Here is a 26,474-nt window from a genome sequence, read left to right on the forward strand (position 1 = left end):
GCATGCTCGCTCATGTCTAATTGTGACCCAATGTGGGCCAAATAAATAATAATAAATAAACTGGGCCAAAATTACCCATGAAAGTATTTTAGTTGCTAAAAATCGCTTACAGTGCACATCACCATCTGCGTGCTGTACAAGATTAACAAGTTTTCTAAAATCGCAAACAAAACTGATGGTAAAAACTGACCAAACACTGATGGAAATATGATGCAAAACACTGATAAAAATCGGTGTGGTTTTTTTGTGTACGAGAAAAATCACTGAAGTTTGAATGAGTCCTGGTTGCCGAAAAATTATATTTTTTAACATCTATTTTTATTTACGTGAAGTTAAAATAACGTTAAACTATTTCCTGCAAGCGAAATCACATCCACAATCTGGTCATTCTCAATACCTAACAGCGCTCTATTTCTGCGCAGAAATTACAAGTACCGTATTAATCCTGTGCTCACAGCATATTCGACCACCCACCTGAACACTTGCACAAAAAAGCACATGACAATCAAGAGGAAAGAGGGGGTAGAGCTCAATGCACTTTCCGCAGACTCCTCCTCTATAGCTAGGATCTGCTTTGAAAGCCCCGCTCTCTGATCTGGTGGGATTACTGAGTGACAAGCTCTGCTGCCAGTGCTGTATCCCCAGCGCAGAGAGCCCCTGGTACTAAGTCGCTGCTCAGCCCTGGACTTGCTTCCCACGCCAAGCAGTAAGTATCCATTCAACACATAGTTAGTCTTCTACTTTCTGCTTTTCACTGTACAAGGCTATGGCTGTGCTATACTCAGCTGCTTCTGAATCTATGGGGCTATACTCAGGAGCATATGACTGTATGGCACTTGTCTATAACTGTGGACTTTATACTTGGATACTATATTCTTTCTGGATTGCATGTGTGAACTGTGCAATAGTTGTGGGAGATTTCCTACAAAGGCGCGGAGAAACTATGCAGACGGAATTCATTGAATTCTTGAAAGTTGTATATAAACAGCTCGGCTCTCATCTGTTCTTCTCCGAGCAGCTGAATCTATCCACTCAGCATTTTGTGGTTGGGTCGTACATTGCAGCATTTGGCACTGTAGTCTTATTACTTCCAAGACAAGTACGGAAAGTTATGTTGACCTAAAACTGGAACAATAAGTCCCAGTCGAGATCCCATCGGGCTCTGTACATCTCAAATGGCCAAAATTGACTCTACTATTGTCCAATTTGCCATGGCTGAAATGGGGGGGGGCAAAATGATTTCTGTAGGATATGATCAAGATATATAACTGCACAACAGAAAAGGCACAAATAAGCAAGAAAATGCTGATTCACACCGTTGATTGCTATGTTCTTGTTATACATGATACATCGTCTTGTTATGTTATGTCGGTTGAATAGTTTTGACAAAATGTTGACAAGTGCAGAATCACAAATTAGGAAAGATTTTTTGCAGGACTTTCTTCAGCTTGTTTCATTCATTTGAATGGGACTTGCCGAAATCTATGTTCATGCTGCTGAGACAGCAGAAAACAACTGCGTTCACATGAATGGGACTGGTTTCACAGTCATGGAAAATTCTACAATGAATGTGTCTTATTGATTTACCTGCGCCAACACAAAATCAATCAGGAAGATGAAGACTATAAAATAATCAAGCGTTTTTCACGTGGATACATTGTAACTCCTGGGTTTAAATGACTGTCATAAGTTCTGTGCAGTATATGCAATAGAGGGGGTATGGGAAGTGTAATGGGAGAATTGTCAAAATGCCAAAGTGTATCATTATAATATCTAGACACGGAGGATGAAATGTATAGAAAGTGTGAAACAAATCATTGTGTTAAAAAATACAGCAGGGCTGAGTTTGCACTTGGCACGATACAGTGAAACCTCTCCAAAAGACCACCTTCCCGAGAAGACCACTCCATTATCTAGAGCACAGTAAGCTTTTCCATACATACATAAAGGACAACTTTGAGAAGTTCACTCTTCAAAGCAATTTCTGGTGTCTTTAAAAAAGTTTCACTTCATTTCATTCAGAAGTCTTACCCATGGTCCATGTATTTACATAGGACTGCATGAATACATAGGACGTTGCCTTTTCTTGGACAATTCGATGTTTATTCTTATTCTAAGTTGTGTTGTTAATTTATAGGTTAAATAGTGGCATTGGAGTAGTTTTATCTTACTGGTTAACATGATGCTATACAGATGCTAAAGAGGACCCTGATGAAGGGGAAAAGCTGGAGCATCGAGAATTCCTGGCTGACCTGGATAAGTCACCCATTGATTATGTTCAGAGATCAAAATGCTGTTAGTCTTGTTACACCCTGACTTTTATTATGTTCAATGACTGAGTTTGTGCTCTGAGAGTTGTTCCTTGCTTATTTTTCCTGAGATGCAGAACATTTAGTCATCTGCTGCAGTGAGGTCCTGTGGATAGCCGGTGTAACTGTGAATCTGCAGGAGCAGCACTGATTGACATCCTACCCACGTGGATCTAGGGGGAGTGCCTAGGGGTCTTGGCAGAGCAGACGTGTGTCTAGAGTTACAGTAGTATTAGTCACTGTGTTGCAGGAGAGTGTTTAGGATGGCATTCAAATCTCACTTGGCGGTATTATTTTATGCTTTATAATGTTCCGTATATATTTTTGCAACATTAAGGTACGTAGCAGAGACGAGACGAGCTAGTCAGATGTAGATGTAGCAGATCTATGCTATAGCAAAGCTGGATTGTCCCATTTAATCGTCTACATCACAATTACGTTATTTCTTCATGCTGTGATATTTCTCTTTGATTCTTTTTTATTTTAGACTGGCTGACTTACGTTTTTTACTGTTTTTATCATTTCCATATTGTGGAGCGGTTTACTCTGCACTACAGTTTGTTTCATTGATTGTATTTTTCTTACAGGTATAATTTTGGGAACAAACACATGCAACTTTTAAATCCGATTTTAATCTCGAAGAGTTGACAGGCCTCTCATCATGAAATGCACAGCACAAGAATGGCTCCGGCGGACTGCCTTGCTATTCATAGTTCAAACAGTTGCTCCAATGCTCATTCCTAATGCCACCCAATTAGAAGGCCTCTTGGAAAAATATATGGATGAGGATGGAGAGTGGTGGGTTGCAAAGCATAGGGGAAAAAGAGCCATTATGGAGAGTGACATGAAGCTTATCCTAGATTTGCACAATAAACTGAGAGGTGAAGTTTACCCTCCTGCTTCTAACATGGAGTTTATGGTAAGACATGTTTCCTTTATATACAGCCTTGAAATTATTATTTTTTTTTAAATAATATGAATTTTAAAAAAGTAATATGGGTGATGGAAATAACCCTTTAACTTATTTGTGAACCTGTGTAATCACTGTAATCCATGTTTCGTGGCACTAGTATACACCACAAAACATGGACTGGCTACAGATCTCCAGTCTGTGCAGTGTGGTCTGTTTTCGGACCCGAAAACATGGACGTGTGACACCAGCTTTAGGCTCCGGTTTAATTTAGGTCTGTGACTAGGCCACTTGCTCTGTAATTGGACCAATGTACTGTGACCTATCCCAGTGCTACTGCATTTACAGATAATGCACTAGTGACCATTATATGGATTCTTCTTGGTGTAGTGCATAATTCATTGTTACTTTCTTAATGACAGGTTATCAAAGTCATGTGATAGCTAAGCATTTTCACAGCCATTTTGGACTGTTAGGAAGGCACCACTTCAGAGTTTTTTTCTTTTTATTCCAACGATGGAGTGGCGCCAGTAATATAAGTTCCCTGCACTTACTCTCATACTTAACAGCCGCCGTTTTCCTCTTTTATCCGCATCGCTCTGGTCTGTTTCCAGCAGATTGTGATCTGCCAGATCGCCCCAGTGTTTTCTGGCAGTCACTTTTTAATGCAAGTCGATGAGAGACTTCTACAAAGAAGGAATAAGGAACAGGATAAGTCAGCTCAACATTTGCAGTGTCTTCCAAGAATGAGTTCCATGCACAGAGCTGCCTTGACTTGGGCAGGCAAGTTCCAAAGAATGAAGAAGAAAAGGTACTCCAGCATAGAAAAATCTAAAACTTTGTCTTAAATGGAAAAAATTCATAAAAACAGGCACAATTCGGACAATATAAAGATCCCAGAGAGCTAAAAAAGCGACGTGTTTTAACATGATTAAGACCGAAGTGTCGAAACGCGTCAGTTGGTTGCTCTCTGGGACCTATATCTTGTTCCCATTGTGCCTGTTTTTATGCATTTTTTCCACTAAAGATGAAGTTTTAGATTTTTCTATGCTGAAGTACCTTTTTTTTCTTCATTCTGTGAGAGACTTGTGACCTTTACCTCTGACTTCCGGACAGACAGAAGATACAGTCACAAGATGGGACTGAATCGGCGCCAGGAAGAATTGAAGACTGCAGGTGGTGAGTATAATATTAGGTGCAGGGATCTTACGTTAGTAGCACCACTCAAGCTCTGCAATAAAAATAAATGATGGAGTGATACTTTAAGTAGGTGTTTTCATCTTATAAAGTGATACATATTTACTAAAACATGCAATTAATTTATGATAAGTAGTTGTCTGACCTCTGGATTTCTATCTAATCCTTAAAAAGATCTGTCCATAAGTTTGACCCCTCCATTCCCTAAACCGTTTTTTTTGCACATATAGCCCAGTGCAAGTTGAACTCAATGGTATATTTGTAGGTTCCAAGAATGTTTATAACCCAAGGAGTCAAAACTTTGGTAAGTTCAGTCTCCAAGCAATAGTACTTAACAAATAGATTTATCAAGATATAGGCAATGGAAGGACACGGTAAAGATACCGATGAGTTCATATTTCACTGGACTGGATGACATGAGCATACAAATAGTTTATGAGTGTTAGGGGTGGAGTTCCCACCTCTGCACAGGGGGAATCTTGGGCCATCTCCGCTGCAGTCTCCCATTCTTCTCCTGCCGCAGTGGAGCTTGCTCAGCGGAGACATCAGGCCCAACATCTTGCTCAGCCCCACTCTGTACAAAGAGTTACTGCTGCTTTTCCTGCTCCTGCCATTGAAGCCAGTGCTGGGCAGCGGCGAGTAGACGTCTCTATGGACTAATTCCTGCTTTTCTCGTTCTGAGCATGCCCAGAGTAAGATCTCTCAGTGGAGATCGAGTGTCACATGGTCAGATAGTGCAGCTAAGTCCATTGGTCCTTTCAGGAAGGTCCTGTAGGTGCTCTGGCTTTGGTGCAGCCTCTCATTGGTCCTTCTAGGAAGGTCCTGCACGTGCTGCAACTATTTAAGACTCACATGGCCGCACGGCCATGCGCTAGTATTGTTCCATGTTATGTGCTTTGCGCCAGTGTAGTCACGTAAGAGTGTGTTCAGGGACCCGGCTGAAATAAGCCCCTAGAATGCTGGTACCTCCGGCGAGGAGTTTGTGTGTGTATGTATTCAGAGACCTGGCTGAAATAAGCCCCTAGAATGCTGGCACCTCCGGTCAGGAGTTTTGTGTGCATGCGTGACCACTGACTGCTCTCTGTTTGGGCAGTTAGCCTGTGCCTCTGTGAAGTCTAACAGGGAACAGTGCTTTGCTTTCACGGCTACTCGGTGAATTAACTGAGTTAGTCCATACCGCCATATAGTGCCGCCGTTTGCTAGCAGCAGGTTTTCCTGCACGGTGGACCCCGGGCTGCGAACGCACCAATAACAATAAAAACATCTATATTTACTCAGTGCGTTCTGGTAGTCCTAACAACGAGGGTCAAACTTACTGAAATAAAAGCGACTTAATAGTGGCTTATATCTGCTTTCCATTCTAAGTTTTCTTTGCAGACTGTTGCTTCTGGCCACTCATTGTGCAGAAAACTAAAAAAAGTGTTCAAATTAATGAGATCAGGCAATCATTTTGTAGGAAAGGAAAACCAGATTGAGCATGGTGTCCAACTACACCAGATAAGCCAGAATAATGCAAATATTGCCTCAAAATTACAGGTGTAGATTATTTTTTAAAGTGTAAACTTTATTTTAATTTTTCTTCCATAAATCAATAGAACACGTGAAAATAAGCAACTTTGTAATATAACTTATCAGAGAAATCTACTTCTTTCTCTGCCAGAATTGATCAGTCATTAGCAAAATTCTCTATTCTGAGGCAAAAACCGGATATCAGTGAAGACAGACTGTTACATCACTAAGATAGGAGATGAGAGCTGCTACTGATAACATTCTATGTAGATGGGATGAGCTCTGTCTCTAGCTCCTCTCATCCACACAGAACCCCATCAGTAGCAGCCACCATCTCCTATATAGATGGGAGGAGCTAGAGGCAGAGCTTCTCCTCCCCTCCTATATATATTGAATCTGTAGAAGCTTTCATCTATCCCAGTAACGGGAGAGTCTGTCTTCATCACTTGGTGTAACCCATGTGCTGCCCAATGTTGTATGTGAGGTATCATATTCTTCTGTAGGACCCATGCTTAATAGGAGAAAAAACTCCATAATATGTCATGAGTAGTGTTGAGCATTCCGATACCGCAAGTATCGGGTATCGGCCGATACTTGCGGTATCGGAATTCCGATACCGAGATCCGATATTTTTGTGATATCGGGTATCGGTATCGGAAGTGTAAAATAAAGAATTAAAATAAAAAATATTGTTATATTCACCTCTCCGGCGGCCCCTGGACATCAGCGGGAGGATCCGGCGTCCGGCACGGCTTCTTTCTTCAAAATGCGCGCCTTCAGGACCTGTGGTATGACGTCCCGGCTTCTGATTGGTCGCGTGCCGCCCATGTGACCGCCACGCGACCAATCAGAAGCCGCGACGTCATTCCTCAGCTAAAGTCCTAGAATAAGCGCCTTTTAGGACCTGAGGAATGACGTCGCGGCTTCTGATTGGTCGCGTGGCGGTCACATGGGCGGCACGCGACCAATCAGAAGCCGGGACGTCATTCCACAGGTCCTGAAGGCGCGCATTTTGAAGAAAGAAGCCGTGCCGGACGCCGGATCCTCCCGCTGATGTCCAGGGGCCGCCGGAGAGGTGAATATAACAATATTTTTTATTTTAATTCTTTATTTTACACTTTAATATGGATCCCAGGGCCTGAAGGAGAGTTTCCTCTCCTTCAGACCCTGGGATCCATGAGGATACATTCCGATACTTGATGTCCCATTGACTTGTATTGGTATCGGATATCGGTATCGGCGATATCCGATATTTTTCGGGTATCGGCCGATACTATCCGATACCGATACTTTCAAGTATCGGACGGTATCGCTCAACACTAGTCATGAGACTCACTCTGAAGTGAATTCAGCCCCTATAACAATAATTGCTAGTGATGGTGGCTGCACTGATGCGGTTTACTAAGCAGTGATAGAATGAACCTGATGGTTAAGGTAAGCAAAGGAATATGTGGATGCTACTACTGTGCAACCAGCCTCTCAGAAGAGAAGGCGCAAGCTTATATGCCCCAGGCTTGGCATATGTAGCTGGAGGCTGCAGCAGTGTGGGCCAGGTAAGCTGCAGGGGCATGTGGCAAGAATCCTGATAGAGGAGGCAGTGTTGGTGTTGAAAAAAAGTGCCACCAAGATGGCCTGCTGAAGCCCCACCAAGATGGCGTGCTGGAGTAATCCATGGTGACAGTTGGTCTGGGAACAACAATGATGCCTGTGAGAGATTGTCTTTCTCAGCCACAGATTTATATCTTCAAAGCTTTCCGTGTCAACAGCAGAACTTGAGATTGATATAGAAGGGTTAATAGTTTGCCTTTAAGTGCCTTTTGCCTTTAATTACTAGAATCTGTTGATGCAGTAGTCTGATGGTCTCCGCTTCAAGGAGACTACATTTCTTATCATGTATGTTCTCAATAGTCAGCCACAACATGCTCCGGGTACGTGAGAGAACAAAGGTCAGTATGACCCTGGGTGATGGTGGGGACTACATGAATTACATTGAGAATTACATTTGTTGTAAATGGTATAAAATATTGCTTCTTGCTCTATTACTTCAGATAAAAGTGAATTTCACGCAGAACAACGTGTGCGATTCTTTTGTCTCCAAGCGCTTGTCAATTAAGGGCGTGATATCACAATTTGGCCTCACTGGTGATCTGGCTATCTGGCCCTGGGTCAGAACGAAAACAGCTACAACAAGATATACTTTGGTTAAGTAGTGCTGAAATATTCTGCCATCATGACAAATATAGACAGAGCTTGGTGGATGACTGTTTAGATGGATAACTGGTGCTGGAGCCACTGAAAGGCAATTGCTATGTGAATCATCCCCATTCCTCTCAAGTACATATGAGGGAGAATGTTTTGAAGGAGATATTTCAGAGTTTAAATGTAACCCATAAATAAGGCTAAATTGAATGCAAACAAAAATATGCTGAACCCCTATATTACCCACACAGAATGCCAAATGAAACTCAGTGGAACAATACTGAACCCCATAGTACCCATACAAAGCATCATACTAACACATTTATACATCGGTACAGATTGACAATTAGTACAAATCTTTCTAATGGTCATGTGCATGAGATTCTAGGTGTCAACACATTTCTGCAACACATACCTACCTCAGCAATGTCTGCATTAATGCAGCCTATATTGTGGTTTCCATCATATTTGCTACAAAAGGCTATGTTCGATTGACTCTTTCGCTGCATCAAAACCATAGCGTCTTACAGTTCCAGCAAAGTGTTTGGGATTTATAGAGACCTCATGCCCACCGTGCTATTATTTTACTGACCTCAGATGCGTGTTTCAAAATCTGCAATAGGTCAGTTTCTCTTGCAGGTAAACTGAGTTTTCTGTGCAGATTTTCCCCAAATTCACAGCAAAAAAATGCGCATGCGTTTTTAGCATGTCTCCACAGCAGATTTTCTCTGCAGAGAGTAAGAGGACTAGAACTCTAGTGCCACCTATTGGAAGTAGTAATCCTAACAGTCAATATTGACCCTCTAACAAGCATAGCCACATGACTTAGGCTACTTTCACACTTGCGTTGGTACGGGTCCATCGCTATGCGTCGGGCCGACGTACCAACGCACGTTGTGAAATTTGTGCACGATGTGGGCAGCGGATGCAGTTTTTCAATGCATCTGCTGCCCATTCTGAAGTCCGGGGAGGAGGGGGCGGAGTTTTGGCCGTGCATGCGCGGTAGAAAATGGCGGACGCAATGGACAAAAAAACGTTCACTTGAATGTTTTTTCGTACCGACGGTCCGCCAAAACATGACGGATCCGTTGCACGACGGACGCGACGTGTGGCCATCCATCGCGATCCGTCGCTAATACAGGTCTATGGGAAAAAAAACGCATCCTGCGAGCACATTTGCAGGATCCGTTTTTTTCTCAAAATGATGGATTGCGATGGATGCCAAACGACACAAGTGTGAAAGTAGCCTTAGGATAAAAGCCAAAACCAAAATCTCAATTTGCAGACACTGTTTTGTGATACTGCCCCTCATCAGTGCGTAGTGTGAGATCTGGTTTGGCTAGGTGAAAGACTTCTGACCAGGATAGAAGGGGTAATGTTTCTCTGTGCAGTGAGACTGAAATGTCAAGCCTGACATGCCAAGATGAGGGGACATTTAAGTCTTGAAATGCCCCTCTGGGAAATTGCCTCTTCAGAGGACGAGGACTAGAGCTATGGTGTCACCGATTGAAAGTGGCTAACGGTATATCAATAATGTTTTACATGTTCCCCATTGATTCCGCTTGAAAAACAAATATATTGTAATTACAGGATTCTTTAGTCCACTTTGCTAAGAAGCGAAAAAGAGAGCATTTTGTCATTTATGGGTCAGACACATTTTTCTCAAAGTCAAATACTAGGAAGTATCAAAAACAAAGCAAATTTTTTAGTGTGACACACCAAACAGAGACAAAAACAGCATCAAAACCGTGGTAAAAACACGTTAAAAAATGCACACAAAAATGCAATAAAAAAACAAGTAACCTAATTAAAATGACCATAAATGCACCATATGAGGGCTACAGATAGTGGTACTTTTATGGCTTTTGGATAGCTGTATGGAACTATACAGTATGATAAGAACTTTTGCAGGTGCTCTTGGGCCAATTGGTACCAGTCTTTCATATGGTAATGTGCATGAGGCCTAATTCTCAGAAAGAAACAGAAAGCCCATCCAGAAAGGAAATAGTATAAATGTGCTTTTCCTTTTCCATTAAACTTTATAAGGAAATTCCACTGATTACTTTTGGATTTCTTCCAGCTGACATGTTCGTGACAAGGATTTAATTCCTCTCATATTTTAGAGAATTTCAGTTCCCACTTCAAGCAGTTAATGAATGAGAGAAGAAACACTTATCGATGAGATACCCATGCCATGTATTCTGGTTCAAATCCATTTATTTGTCATCTTCCTCTTTGGTTACATTTTCCAATAAGTGCGGGTGTGGGACATATGTTCAGCATTTTAGAGTTGTTTATGGCAATACTGAGGAGGAAAAATCTTACTTCTGCTCACTTGTTTAAAGTTGGATAAAAAAGAACAAATATGCGCAGTGTGGATAGAATTTCATTTCCTTAAAAAAAATGGTTTTAAGAAGTTTCAGCCTTGGAGTCATGTAATTTTATATCCATTTTTTTTTCTCATGATTTCTGGTTTTGTAACACATTGAAAAATATTATGGTGGTATTTCCATGAAATGAGTTACAAAAAATAACTTCTGCTTTCATTTTCTTACTGTGTTTCCGTCTTTCTGTCTGTCCTTCTGTCTGTTTGTCATAAATATTCATTGGTCGCGGCCTCTGTCTGTCATGGAAATCCAAGTCGCTGATTGGTCGTGGCAAAATGCCCACGACCATTGCCACAACCAATCAGCGACGGGCAAAGTCCGCCGACAAAATGGCCGCTCCTTCCTCCCCGCAGTCAGTGCCCGCTCCATACTCCCCTCCAGTCAGCCCTCACACAGGGTTAATGGCAGCATTAATGGACCGCGGTGTAACACACTCCATTAATGCAGCTATTAACCCTGTGTGACCAACTTTTTACTATTGATGCTGCGTATGCAGCATCAATAGTAAAACGATCTAATGTTAAAAATAATAATAATTAAAAAAAGTTATTCTCACCTTCCGACGTGCGCGCTGTCCTCGGCAGTGCAAGCGGCAGGTTCCGGTTCCAAAGATGCTATGCGAGAAGGACCTTCCATGATGTCACGGTCATGTGACCGCGACGTCATCACTGGCCCTGCGCTCATGCCAACCCTGGGACCAGAAGCTGCCGCGTGCACCGCACACAGGAGCCAGGACTACAAGGCGAGGATGGATCCATTGCATAACAGATGCAAATCGTTCCAGAAACACTCCATTGACTATAATGGTGTCAGTCTAGAATCTGTTAAGCCATGTTCAAATGAGCATATGAAAAATTTTAATTTTTCATCCATATTGCCATATGTTTGACATCCGTATGGAACCATAAGACTCCTTCAAAAATAATGGTATCAGTCTAGATTCTGTTAAACCATGTACATTGACATTTTTTATCCATATTGCCCTCTGTGTGTCATCCATATATCCATTTTTTTACATCAATATTTATTGTATTTTGTGGTTTGTAAGATGTGCCAGATTATAATATGCACCCCAAATTTTGAGAAGAAAAATAGGAAAACACTTTTTCTTTTGTAAAATGGTGGTGCTTCTTACAATCCTTGCATATTATTGCTTACTGCTGCAGGGTGGAGGCTGTGGTGAAGTAGAGTCCCAGGGTTGCTGCTAGAGGAGGCAAAGGGTGGAGCATTGCTGCAGGCCGCAGGGTGGGATGAGGGGTCGCTGCAGGTGTTCAGTGGTGCGGGGGCTCCACAGACATTTTGTGAAAGCCCAGAGCCCCCGCACTTACTTTGTTTACTATGTGGTGGACTCCAGGAAAATGACTGATGGGGGCGGCACATTCGCAGATGAAGATCTTGGTGTTGAGATCTCATCTCCCGAGATCTTGGTTCCGAGATCTCCATCTGCGCATGCGCCACCCCTGGCAGCTATTTTCCAGGAGCCCACCGCATAGTAAACCATGTAAGTGCGGTAGCTCTGGGCTTTCATAAAATGTCGGCTGAGCCCCGGCACCACCAAATACCCGCAGCGGCACACATCCAAATACCCCCTCATCCTAGCCTGTGGCCTGCAACAATGCTCCACTCTTGCCTCCTCCAGCAGTGACCCTGGGACCCTGCTCTACCGTGGCCGGTAAGGTATATCAGCATTATAAGACCCACCCCCAATTTCTACCAAAATGTTTTGGGAAAAAAGTGCGTCTTATAATCTGAAAAATACAGCAATCTGCTTTTATATATCAACAGTCTTAAAATGATAAAAAAACATTTCCTTTTTAATAGGTGCTATGCAACATGCATGGTCCATAAGGGATACTTTTTTTGGTTTTCATTGAGTTGAATGGGCAAGACTCATCCAAGAAATGGAAGAATCAAGTGCAGTCTTGGTGCCCATGTGCTACAAATCTGTTCAATAAGATCAGTTTGTGTGCAGTCCAATTTTTAACATGGACAATCCATGTTTATAAAAGATGCTCTTCTGAATAAGTCCTGAAGATGTCCATTATTTTACCGAAGCAAAAAGTGCATAAATTCAATTTCTCTGTTCCTAGAGCTGAAAAAAGAAAGTGAATGCAAAAATCTAGGTTAGAATGGAGCCTAACTTTGTCATACATGTCTCCCATTGTATCCTCTTGAAAAACAAAAATATTGTAATTGCAGGATCCTATAGTCCACTTTGCCAAAAAACGAAAACAGGAAGCATTTTGTCATAAAGGTGTCAGGTGTTGTTGTCTTTAATATTGTGCCTTTGCTGCTTTCCTTTCATTGTCATTGTCATACTTTTTAGGAGGAGCCATGTTGGCATTGATAATTGCTCTTTAAAGGGGTTTTCCCACGAACAAAAGTTAATTTTAAAAATTGTCTGTGTCTGACCATGTACAGAACATATCACAGCTCCTGGGCAGGGGAGGAAGCAAAAGACAATGCTGACTTTAGAGCAGAAGATCGCAGAGGATACATTTTGTGAGGTAAAATATTGTCAGTGAAATATTTTACCTCACAAAATGAATCCTCTGTGATCCCCTGCTGTAATGTTAGTATTGTCTTTTGCTTTCTTCCCTGCCCAGGAGATGTGGTATGCTCCGTAGATGGTCAAACACAATTTTTAAAATTAACTTTCGTTTGTGGGAAAACCTCTTTAATGTGACCGGCTTCCTCTGCCTGTACACACATCGCGCATCTGCTGCCAGGATTAGCCGAATGATTCACTGTGCCTGCGCGGAATTTTCGCATGCGCAGGAAATCAGACCACTGCCATCTTTGTGCAGACAGATAGCGGTTTGTCACATTAAAACTGCGCATGCGCTCCTCCTGTAGAAAGGTGGCTGTGGTTAGTGAATCATTCTGCTGATCCTGACGACGGAGTGTTCGCAACATTGTTCCACTGGTGGTATCACGCAAGAGGCTGCATACGGCTTATAAAGTGTATGTATGTGTGTGTGTGGTGCGTATGGCGTATATAGTGTTTGTGTGTGTGTGTGTGGTGCGTGCGGCATATACAGTGTGCGTTTGTGTGTGTGTGTGGTGCATAAGGCGTATGCAAGAGACTGGTACCACCAGCAGTTTCCATATTGGGATACCCATCAATTGGGTGTCCCAATATGGACGTCGGTGAACTTCCTTCCCTTGGATCCGATACATCTGGAAGTAACAGGATGTGAAAACATTACAAGGTAAGTATATATTAAGATTAGTGATGGGTGAACGTGCTCGGATAACGCCTTACCCAAGCATGCTCGGATGTTATCCGAGTACCTTGGGCGTGCTTGTATATTATGTTCGCGTCCCTATGTCTGCATGATCTGCGGTTGTTAGACAGCCTGAACACATGTGGGGATTCCTTAACAAGCAGGCAATCCTGCATGTGATCAGGCTGTCCAACAGCTGCAAATCATATAGCCATGGGTAAGCGAACATAATATACGAGCACGTCCAATATACTTGGATAACACGCAAACATGCTCGGATGTTATCTGAGCATGTTTGTCCATCACTAATAAATATCGATAAGCAACACAATCACTTAATAGCTAAAAACAAACTAAATGAAAGTTTTTGAGTGACTATGTCTCAACTTAGCCTTAACTTTGCACATCCACACATGGATCTAAAAATCCAGAATGTGTGGAAATTCAATTAGCAGAGAAGTTACTCTCTGCAAATTCATAGACCCTTGTTGTGGTCTAGGGTCTTTCTAAACCCCAGAGCATAACAAGCATAAAATGTAAAAAACACACAAAATATTTAAACTCACATTACTGCTCACCTCTTCAGACCCTCCACTCTTCACCATTGGTGATGAGTAAGTATACTCGTTGCTGGGGTTTTCCCGACCATGCTCGGGTGGTCTCCGAGTATTTGTGAGTGCTCGGAGATTTAGTTTTTGTTTACGCAGCTGCATGATTTATCGCTGCTAGACAGCCTGAATACATGTGGGGGTCATATGCATCTCATGTACTTCACCAGCTCTTGATTTTAGGAAAAAAAATGTGTGAGTCATAAACAGTCAGATGCTTTTTTTTTTTTTTTTTTTAAAGCTAATGACAAAAGCAAAAGGGGGAAAACATAGCTTATTCACTTTTTATTAAGATCAAGAATACCAAAGAATAGATCTTTAAACCTTAGCAAATTATTTTGGCCTTGGTGCTACTTTTAATCAATTTGGACAGGCTATTTCAGAATGTAGACAAATAGATCATAGGAGACTCGTATAGCAGCTAAGGCTACTTTCACACTAGCGTCGTTTGGCCTCCGTCGCAATGCGTCGTTTTGGAGAAAAAACGCATCCTGCAAAGTTGCCTGCAGGATGCGTTTTTTCTCCATAGACTTTCATTAACGATGCATTGCGACGGATTGCCACACGTCGCATCCGTCGTGCGACGGATGCATCGTGTTTTGGCGGACCGTCGGCACAAAAAACGCTACATGTAACTTTTTTTATGCGTCGTGTCCGCCATTTCTGACCGCGCATGCACGGCCGAAACTCTGCCCCTCCTCCCCGGACCTTACAATGGGGCAGTGGATGCATTGAAAAACTGCATTCGCTGCCCCCGTTGTGCTTTTACTTCACAGCATGCATCGGTACGTCGGCCCGACGCACTGCGACGGACCCGTACCAACGCTAGTGTGAAAGTAGCCTAACTTGAGGTTTTTTGTCATGCTCTCCAGTCCTTCAAACCAGAAACCCTAATATTTTAGCTAAACCTAGACAAGTTGGGCATTAAACTAAGGCTAAACTATGGAATAGATCCCCTTCAACAACAGTTGACATTTTAGTTTTTTTTAGATGTGATATTTTGTGCATTATTTTGTAATCTTTCATTAAAGAGAACCTGCAGCAGTTTTGACTTTTTAAAACTGCCGACAGTAATAGAATGAGCGATTTGCATAGACACTCCTCAACATTGAAATTCCAACATGTAGAAGGAAAAGTCATGGAATTCTGAAAATGATGTGATCAATTAACGTGTTGATATGCAGGTGATAAAAAAAGGGAATACAAAGCATCCCAATTTATTCAGTATTGAGTATGAGCGCTACGTTCAGAAATTCCCGGGCTTGCGCCACCTTGGCTGGTATCAATGAGGTTATTGACGATTGTCTGAGGCTTGTTTTGTCATGCTAAATGCACTTGGTCAGCAAATCATGATGATTTGCTGCTAGCAGCTTCTTTCTTCTTTTACAATTGCCGACCAATGACCCAAATGTGCTTGACGGGAGACAAGTACAGAGACACTGCAGGTCATGGTAGCACGTTTAGGCCATGCAGCTTGAGCATATTTGAATGAATAACATGTACCATTGAGTTGAAAAATGGCTCCTTGGACATCTTAAAGAAACGGTCATACCATGGTTCTATGATTAGTCCATTCTGTACTGCAAATGAAATTGGATGTCACATACTAAACTTAAGGCATCCTTGTCTACACATATCATCCGAAGGTGTTTGCACAGCATTGGATAAGAACCAGATGTCCACCTACTGGTGTTTCATTATTTTCACATTACAACTCTAAAAGGCTATCACTGTGCAGATCAGTAAAGGACAATGGAGGCAGCAATGTAGGTTTATGCTCTTCAATGATGAGTTCTTGAGTTCTGCTTTTGTCTTGGATATAATTATGGCCGGAGATTAGTCTGGAGACTATGTGGGCAACATGGCAATGTTATTAATAGGCCTTCACAAGGAAACGTTGCATTGATCATACTCTAAAAATTATGGTGTGGAGTGACATTGTGTGTGATAAGACTCCCTTATTCTTTATTGCACGCATAGTAACAGCATGGCATTACATTGCCTTAGTCAAGGAACATGACATATCCAAGTCACATGTTGCTCATGCTACTGTCTGCAAGCTATACAGCCTAAATTTGCTATCATGCCTTGCAGCATTTCTGGACATGTCTCCTATTGCTCATACCTGGGACATCATTGGTTGGCAATTTCAAAGGGAGCTGCCAGCAGCAGATCATGATGCTTTGCATGCCCAAATGCATTCAGTGTGGCAGAACATTCCTCGGACAACCATTAATAATCTCATTGATAGTAGCCAAGATGTGTGAGTGCAGAGATTTCTGCACGTGTCAGTCATTCTTGATACAGAATACATCAAGATGTTTTGAAAACGTTTCTATTTTTTTTATCATTTAGTATTTCATTAACGTGTCTATTGATACTGTGATTTCTATTACTTTTTCCTTTTTTGCACATATAGCTCTAAGTAAGAGCATGAATATGAAAATAAGTTTTACTCCAGAGCCTGAAACTCCCACTAGTTTACTGGAGTGCACTGGAGGCACTTTGGTTTCTATGCACAGTGCCTCATAACCCCTCCAATTCTGTCTTTAATTGACTAACTGCTGTAGTCTTCAACAGAAGTGCACTGCAGCCATCAATCAAGAGCAGAGGATAAGGCTATGTGCACACGTTGCAGATTTCCTGCAGATCTGCAGCTTTTGTTTCCGCGCAGAAACGCTGCAGATCGGCAAGTGATTTACAGAACAATGTAAATCAATGGCAAAAAGAAAATGCTGTGCTAATGGTGCGGAAAAATCCGCACGGAAAACGCAGCAGATTCAAAAAAGACCATTTCAATTCTTTGTGCAGATCTGCTGCGTTTCTGCACCCATTCCATAATAGAGACCTGCAGGGGTAAAAAAAGGAAGAAGTCTGCACAAAAATCTGCAACGTGTGCACATACCAAAAAAAGGCGCAGATTCTGACCTGCGTTTTCTGCCAAGAAATGCAGAATCTGCACAGAAAATTCCACGGTCAAATCTGCAACGTGTGCTCATAGCCTATGGGGTTGCAGGGCCACTTGTTACAAAGCCTGAAGTGCATGTCAGAGGTATGATCCTCCTCCTCCAGTGCACATGCTGGTGCTGCAGGCCCTGAAGTAAACCTGTATTTTAAAAATCATGATGCCACTTACTAACAATTTACAGGTATGTTTAGGCAGATCCCATGCTTCTTATCTATCCGTGTCAACAGTCATGCACACTCAAAAGTGATAGCAAGTTCCCTTTTATTCTGACTCCATAACTAGGCTGCGAGTGTAGGGTGCTTTAGTCATCATTTCTAGGCTGTCTTTATGTACCATTACTCACACAAAGTGATTTCATCACATAGCTTGAATCGACTGCAGAGGCAAGTATAAAGATTTCAGAAGAGTTATTTTCAAGCTGAACTCTTGTAGTTATATACAATTACAATAGCAGTAGCTGTAACAGCTACAGTAGGTAAAAAAGACAATTCTGAACCAATGCTGCAACACATGTGGCTTCTTAAAGGGAACCTGTCACCTGAATTTGGCGGGACCGGTTTATGGTCATATGGGCGGAGTTTTCGGGTGTTTGATTCACCCTTTCCTTACCCGCTGGCTGCATGCTGGCCTTGCGCAGGCTTGTACTACGGAGGACAGAGAATGAACTTCAATCCAATATTGCGGCCAGCATGCAGCCAATGGGTAAGGAAAGGGTGAATCAAACACCCGAAAACTCCGCCCATATGACTGAAATCGGTCCCGCCAAATTCAGGTGACAGGTTCCCTTTAAGATGGCTGACATATTCACAAAGACGAAGAAGATGGGGGGTTGCTGACATCAGAGCTAGGAAGACAGACAGGGAGAGAGGGAGGACTAACTACTAAAAGGCAAACCTTACTGCATAGCAACACAATAGCAACAATATGATACAATACAGTATGATTCCTAAGTCATGGGACATGACACCTATATATATGTTCTATAATTAGTCAGGCTAGGCGAGAATGGATGACCTCAATAATAATTATAATTTATATGTAGTTTCCAGTTTTCCTACTCATCCTAGAAAACAGCTTAATTTGTTAACCAGCTACAGGGGTAACAAATACCCATGGAACCCGAAGAAAATTTAGGAAGAGACCCTGGTTTATCTGGACTACCCTTGTCAGCAAGTATTTTTGACTTAAGAAGTGTATGATTGATTATTTTGTGATACACTCTGTGACTGATGTTTTTTTTTCTTTTTCTTTTTTTAGCTTGATCTCATAGCAGTTTATATTCAGTTTACAGTTACTACGGCATTAATCCCATTATTCATCATCATCACTAACTGCAGCTTTAACTTAGCAGTTTGGCCCCACAGCAACAGGCATCCCTCCTACCGTGAAAATAATTCTGATGTAATTGGGATTTGTTGCTGGTTGCAGTCCACCACAAAACTCATTCCACCTGTTCTTGTTATGGAGATTGCCCAATTTCATTTTGAATGAGAGAAACTGTGTAGAAGGTGGGATCTAGATGATAGTATAAATATATGCAAAATGCGGAAAATATTTATAAATATGTAAAAATCCCCATAAGGTTTCTTTTACACATACCGTTGCTTTGCGGCCCATTTTTGCGGCCCCAATAGATTTATATGGGGCCGCAAAAACGGGCCGCAATAATTTCATGGTGCGCCGTGCGCCTTATGGCCAAGAGGGTCATATTTATGGCCTTGATAAAAGATCAAGCCTGCTCGATCTTTATCACGGTTTACGGACATGGTCCCCATTGTAAATCAATGGGGCCACAACAACAACAGAAGTTTGTTTTTGCGGTGCACCGTGACTTCCGGTTTTGCGGAGCACCGTTTTTTCCCAAAACTATTTCCATAGTTTTGGAAACCTGAAAAACGGCGATCCGCAAGTTTTTTTGTGGTCCGTTATTGCGGCAGACCATGAAAATTGCGGCGATATGGCCCGCAAAAAAGTCCCGCAAAAAACACCGAATGTGTAAAAGTAGCCTAAGGATAATCTACTTCCCCCCCCCTCATTTTGACATTACATGTCGAAAATAGTTTTAAAAGCTAGAATTTATATAAAAATCTGATCGTTCCAGTGATGGTGCAGTGTTACTGTGCTTCTTAGAGAATGATGGCTTTGAACAGCTCATACTCGGGGTTGTAAGAAAACAATCATGCTTTCAACTCCAAAACCGATCCTCTGTCCTTGAAGTGAAATCAGAGCCTCCTCTTCCTTTCCTTAATGGAGTTACGGATGTAAAATAAAGCCCTGTCATTGAAACAACTCCGGGGATGAAAAAAGACAGTGGACCATTGTTGTAAGAATGAAGGCTTTATTTATTGGAAACGATAGTAAGCAATGCCTCCTTATTTATTGCAAAAGTTGTTTCTGGTAGAAGTGTAGTTAACTGTAGTTGCACACTCTCTAAATGATATTCAGACTTCTCTCTATTTTCTCTTTGAATGAAAATTAGAACTTGTGTTTTCAAACTGAACAGAACTGATATCATGTGCCACATTTCCTAGACATGTTCTCCTTCAATCAAGGTCATAGTCTTATTTAGGTTTTTCCCTTTGTACGGGACCTCTTGTTTCGAGATTTGCTTGACGGTCACAAAACATCCTATTATGGTAACTCTGTGAATGTACGATCTGGGGGTTTGCTACTTACCTGTTTTTAGGCCACTAGTGGTTAGATGGTAAAAGGACCTTGAAAATCCATGACAAATCAGTGAGACTAGAATCCAGCGTAAAAAGACTAAAACCTCTTTACTGAAATTCCTTAAGTAGAACTGTAATAAACGATAGCAAGCACAATGTTTCTTGCACACATCTCCTGCATCATATAGAGGCTGTCTTCTTTTGTGCAACACACTCAGCATTTTTATGTTAATGGTTGTACTTTTGAACCACACCTTTACTTTTACCATATAGTGTACTAGAAAATGGGAAAAAAATTCCAAGTGCAATGAAATTGGGAAAAAAAATTGCAATTTTTTTTTTTTTTTTTTACCAAGTTAACTAAATTCTAAATCTGACCTGCCATTGTGATTCTCCAGGTCATTATGAGTTTGCAGATATCAAAAGTGCATTGGTTCTTTTTTATTTCAGTGGTGATAAAAAAAATCCAAAATTTGTAAGAAATAAAAAAAATGACTTCATTTTCAGAGATCCATAGCGTTTTCATTTTTTGGGATCAAGGGCTGGGTGGAGGCTTATTTTTTGTGCGCCAAGCTGACATTTTTATTGATAACATTTTTGGGTAGATACAATATTTTGATTGACTGTTAGCGCATTTTGCATTTTGCGTCCGCCCAAAAAACGTACAGTACAGGCCAAAAGTTTGGACACACCTTCTCATTTAAAGATTTTTCTGTATTTTCATGACTATGAAAATTGTAAATTCACACTGAAGGCATCAAAACTATGAATTAACACATGTGGAATTAGATACTTAACAAAAAAAGTATGAAACAACTGAAATTAAGTCTTATATTCTAGGTTCTTCAAAGTAGCCACCTTTTGCTTTGATGACTGCTTTGCACACTCTTGGCATTCTCTTGGCAATCTGGCTGCTGCGGAACTGAACTTCCAACATAGTAGTTTGACTGGATGGTTCCCTTCATTACATTATTGATTGAGGTGTGTTTTAGTGTCATTGACCACAAAGTACATTCAGAGGAGGAGACACAACCTTGACTTCACTCATAAATCTTGGCAGGTAGATAAAATCAAGCAGTGCATCTCAATTAGAACTGTTTGTGCTGGACTTTGCTAAGTAAAGAAACATTTGAGGTTAATGGAGATTGAAAAGCATTAATATTTAAATAAACAGCTGAAAGATCTGAGACCTAAAAACTCACAATGGTAAATTCAAGTTAATATCATTCTGAAAATAAAAATAAGACTTCCTTCCTATGGGGTGAATGCAGGGAGACGGCTGTAGAAAGATCTCATTCATCACAGAAACATTTACGGTCATTGTTGAAGATGCATTGGATGTTGTTTCTGCAGCTTTTATATTTCTGTCTGTCCGCCTATTGCTACAGCCGGAAAACATTTCAAGAAACTAAATTTGCTTCCAATATAACTTGCACAGACAGAGCATGCTACAGTGCTTGTTTGGAAAGGATACAGACCTTCTTTTGAAAGTCTTTGGCCTGATTAATTATTCATAGCTTTTGTTCATTATTTTTGCCTCTGTTAGCTTTACTGGGTCCAGGATTTCTTTTAAAGGGACAATCATATCCTGAAAATACCTCTGGTATATTTTCACTCTACTTTGCGAGTCAGAATTTGAGATTTTAGCTTGGGAAAAGTCATGATAAGACCAGGGTCACACTTGCGAGTTCAATGCGAGAAACCCGCACAAGTCTCTCTCATCAAGTCCCGGCACTGCCGCCGGCACTCGGGAGCGGAGCGTACGGCTGCATAGAAATACATGCAGCCGCACACTCTGGTCCCGAGTGCTGGCAGCAGTGCTGGGACTTGATGTGAGAGACTCGTGCGAGTTTCTCGCATTGAACTCACAAGTGTGACCCCGGCCTTACTAAAAGAATTGTCCCACTAGCAGCTTATCACCTATCCTCAGTAAAAGTCTATGGAACCAACAAAGATAGCAGAAGCTTTGACTTGGCTATCTTCGTCAGTTCTATAGACTGTAAATGGAGTGGCAGAACGTAAGATCGACCATCTCATGATGAGTGGGGGTTTTAGAGGTGGCATCCCCTTTAAGTAGGTGTCAAGTTGTAATTCTAGGACAGTGCTTTTCTGAAAGTACAATATTTGTAAAATCTATGAGTGAACATGTATATTATACTGCTTTGCAAATATTCCTTGCATGTACCACTTGTTTTGCCTCAGCAGTTCTTCATTTGGTGGGGGCCAAATGTCCCTGTACAATATTTCTATACACTACAGAGATGTTTGCAATATGGAGTTGCCTGGTAACTCCCTGTGCATGTGCTGTGCATTCACCAATCATGTCATTACTGATGCTGCATTGGGGTCTGCCCATGTACATGATGCCTGCATTGACCATGCTTGTCTTTCTCAATTTACATTGATAGTTGTTCTGAAAATTAGTGTAAGCATGCTTGGCAATGTTTGGAAACATTATAGAAATTAGCAGAAATAGCCCCACCATCTCTATTATAGACAGAACAAGATGGGATCTCTTTCTGGAGATAGCTACAGGCCCCAAATATGGGATAACATCTCTCACATATTTTATAGCAAAATGTAAGTGTTCTCTTTATAATCACACAATGGAATTACCGTACTAATCATGCTTAATACTTTAACTGTGTAATGCCCTTGATATTTGTGGATTGTCAAATAGCTCTTGCCAGCACTACTTCATGGCGTTGGCCATCTTAGGGTTCATTTTATAGAAGACAGTGAAAGATCTTTCGAAGAGCTTCATTTAGAAGAACAAGCTATAAAACTGTGGCACACAGTGTTTCCAGAGGCACACATTTTTGTTTTGTCTGAGTATGGATCACAATGCATAAACTGGCCAAAACTCCCCTGACCTGAAGTCTGCAGCTCCATACTGTCATGCCGTTGCTGCCGCCGCCACTCCCCACTGCAGCTCGCCGGGTGCGCGCGCGCGTCGCATTCAGCTCTGCGCGTGCGCACATCTGATTCCTCTGTTGGCGCTCTTTCCTGTCCTCTCCGTCATCCTAGAGGACTGTAACCCGGAAGTAGCTCCCATGCTGCTATGTAAACTGCTTCCTGCTGCTTCTCTGTGCCTGATGTTCATTTGTGTTTACAAGTGCTTCTGGTCACCTGTAGAGTTGAGCGACCTTGACCTTTTTAGAGTCGAGCCGGGTTTCGCGAAACCCGACTATCTCAAAAGTCGGGTCGAGTGAAATCGGCCGATTATGACGTAAAGTCGGGATCGACCGAAACACGAAACCTAATGCAAGTCAATGGGGCAGCATAGTCGGCAGTGAGTGGGGGCCAGGAAAACACCTAGAGTGCCCATTTTAATGTCAAAACCATCCATTCTTCTTAATGAAGCTTGTCAAGCGTAATTTACCTTATAATAATTGGAAGGCATTTGAAATTGGGGGTCATTTGGCTAAAGTTGTGGTGGGTAGGGCTGGTTCAAGTAATTAGTGGGCCCAGGAAATCTGGACCACGTCACGGCAGTGGAGCAGGGAGAGGTAAGTATTTCAACTTTGCAAGTGCTGTGAACCTGAGCAAGCAGGGGGGGCCCACTCGTTGGCATTGGCACTGGCACAGGGCCCCTCAAAGTACAGCGGTGTGTTTGCACGGCGGGGGCGCCTCCCACCGGCAGCAACACTTTTGCGTACCATGAGAGGCCCTGTGCCAGTGACGTCGCCAACTAGTATTCCTCCCCCCACCTGATGAAGGAACCTGCACTTTCATCTGCACCTTCCTCTTTGTCCCCGTGTAAGGTGGTATGGTATGCGGGAAGGGGGACCTGACTTTCAGCAGGGTCACAATCTTGCAGTGTAGCGTGCACGGGAAATGTTGCGTTATGGGTCAATGTACCAGCAGACTCATCTATCACTGGCTGGGCAATGGGCAGGATGAGGAGGAAACACAGATATAGGCCCAAAGAATAAAGTGGGCTAAATGCAGTTCAAAATTGGTAACACAGGACTAATCAGGGGGCATTGCAGTGGAGGACAACTGGAATGAGAGGCTGACACAGAGAGTAGGCCCAAATCAGTAAGTAGTCGAAATGCAGTTCAAAATTGGCAACAGTAGTAAACAGGCGGCACAGCTTTGTTCAGTGGAGGAGAACAGCAAGGAGTGGCAGACACCGATAGTAGGCCCCAACCCAACTAGTAGGGCAAATGCAGTCTAACATTAACAACTACTTAACGAGCGCCTGAAAACGGAATTTCAGGACAGGAAACCAGGAGAACAGCAAGGAGCGGCAGACACCGATAGTAGGCCCCAAACCAACTAGTACGCCAAATGCAGTTGTTCCGTTTAACCACAATTTAATGAGAGCCTGAAGATAGAAGTTCAGGAAAGGCAACCTGGAGAACACCTTGGAGTGGAACACACCATCTCTCTACACCCCATAACCAATTTGTAGGCCTAATGCAGCGTAGTTTCCAACAACTACTAAACGAGAGCATGATGATCGAAGCATTGGCGAGGAAACCTGGGGAACACCTTGGAGTGGAACACACCATCTCTCTACAGTGGAACACACCATCTCTCTACACCCCATACCCAATTTGTAGGCCTAATGCAGCGTAGTTTCCAACAACTACTAAACGAGAGCCGGAAGATCGAAGCAATGGAGAGGAAACCTGGGGAACACCTTGGAGTGTAACACACCATCTCTCTACACCCCATACCCAATTTGTAGGCCTAATGCAGCGTAGTTTCCAACAACTACTAAACGAGAGCCGGAAGATCGAAGCTCAGGAAAGGCAACCTGGAGAACACCTTGGAGTGGAACACACCATCTCTCTACACCCCATACCCAATTTGTAGGCCCAATGCAGCGTAGTTTCCAACAACTACTAAACGAGAGCCGGAAGATCGAAGCAATGGAGAGGAAACCTGGGGAACACCTTGGAGTGTAACACACCATCTCTCTACACCCCATACCCAATTTGTAGGCCTAATGCAGCGTAGTTTCCAACAACTACTAAACGAGAGCCGGAAGATCGAAGCAATGGAGAGGAAACCTGGGGAACACCTTGGAGTGTAACACACCATCTCTCTACACCCCATACCCAATTTGTAGGCCTAATGCAGCGTAGTTTCCAACAACTACTAAACAAGAGCCGGAAGATCGAAGCAATGGAGAGGAAACCTGGGGAACACCTTGGAGTGTAACACACCATCTCTCTACACCCCATACCCAATTTGTAGGCCTAATGCAGCGTAGTTTCCAACAACTACTAAACGAGAGCCGGAAGATCGAAGCTCAGGAAAGGCAACCTGGAGAACACCTTGGAGTGGAACACACCATCTCTCTACACCCCATACCCAATTTGTAGGGCCAATGCAGCGCAGTTTCCAACAACTACTAAACGAGAGCCGGAAGATCGAAGCAATGGAGAGGAAACCTGGGGAACACCTTGGAGTGTAACACACCATCTCTCTACACCCCATACCCAATTTGTAGGCCTAATGCAGCGTAGTTTCCAACAACTACTAAACGAGAGCCGGAAGATCGAAGCAATGGAGAGGAAACCTGGGGAACACCTTGGAGTGTAACACACCATCTCTCTACACCCCATACCCAATTTGTAGGCCTAATGCAGCGTAGTTTCCAACAACTACTAAACGAGAGCCGGAAGATCGAAGCAATGGAGAGGAAACCTGGGGAACACCTTGGAGTGGAACACACCATCTCTCTACAGTGGAACACACCATCTCTCTACACCCCATACCCAATTTGTAGGCCTAATGCAGCGTAGTTTCCAACAACTACTAAACGAGAGCCGGAAGATCGAAGCAATTGAGAGGAAACCTGGGGAACACCTTGGAGTGTAACACACCATCTCTCTACACCCCATACCCAATTTGTAGGCCTAATGCAGCGTAGTTTCCAACAACTACTAAACGAGAGCCGGAAGATCGAAGCAATGGAGAGGAAACCTGGGGAACACCTTGGAGTGGAACACACCATCTCTCTACAGTGGAACACACCATCTCTCTACACCCCATACCCAATTTGTAGTCCTAATGCAGCGTAGTTTCCAACAACTACTAAACGAGAGCCGGAAGATCGAAGCTCAGGAAAGGCAACCTGGGGAACACCTTGGAGTGTAACAAACCCTCTCTCTACACCACGGAAGGGCTGATTCTTAGGAAGGAAGGCTGTCGGAAAGAAGCAGAGCGCGTCCGAGGGTGATTATATTCTTATTAGGTATATACTCACCCTCGGACGCGCCCTGCTTCTTTATTTGTAATGAATGTTTATTTGCAATGTGGTTTTGACTTACTCTATTTTTTTGGTAAATAATGATTTTATTATTTTCATTGTTTTGCATCTTCTTGGCAATAATATAAAGAAGACGCGACAGGACAACACTCGGTGGATGCCATATCTGTGTTTAAAATTGAAAAAACCTTTCAGTTAACTACTTGCAGGAGAAAGTTATTGTAGCTGGTGGCCATTTTTAGTACTGTACCAGATTTTTGTTGTATGT

At 42.5% G+C, this 26,474-nt stretch overlaps 1 protein-coding gene across 1 annotated transcript in view; it reads left to right on the plus strand.

The window, feature by feature from the left end:
* The first annotated feature begins 496 nt into the window (after positions 1 to 496).
* CRISPLD1 (cysteine rich secretory protein LCCL domain containing 1) overlaps positions 497 to 26,474 on the plus strand; it is a 135,059-nt gene continuing 109,081 nt past the window's right edge. The window contains exons 1-2 of the mRNA XM_069731500.1: positions 497 to 706; positions 2,897 to 3,228. Coding sequence (XP_069587601.1) covers positions 2,971 to 3,228 — 258 coding nt within the window. The 5' untranslated portion in view covers positions 497 to 706; positions 2,897 to 2,970. The remainder of the gene's footprint in view (positions 707 to 2,896; positions 3,229 to 26,474) is intronic.

The sequence above is a fragment of the Ranitomeya imitator genome, chromosome 6 (assembly GCF_032444005.1).
Source record: "Ranitomeya imitator isolate aRanImi1 chromosome 6, aRanImi1.pri, whole genome shotgun sequence".
NCBI classification, from domain to species: Eukaryota; Metazoa; Chordata; class Amphibia; order Anura; family Dendrobatidae; genus Ranitomeya; species Ranitomeya imitator.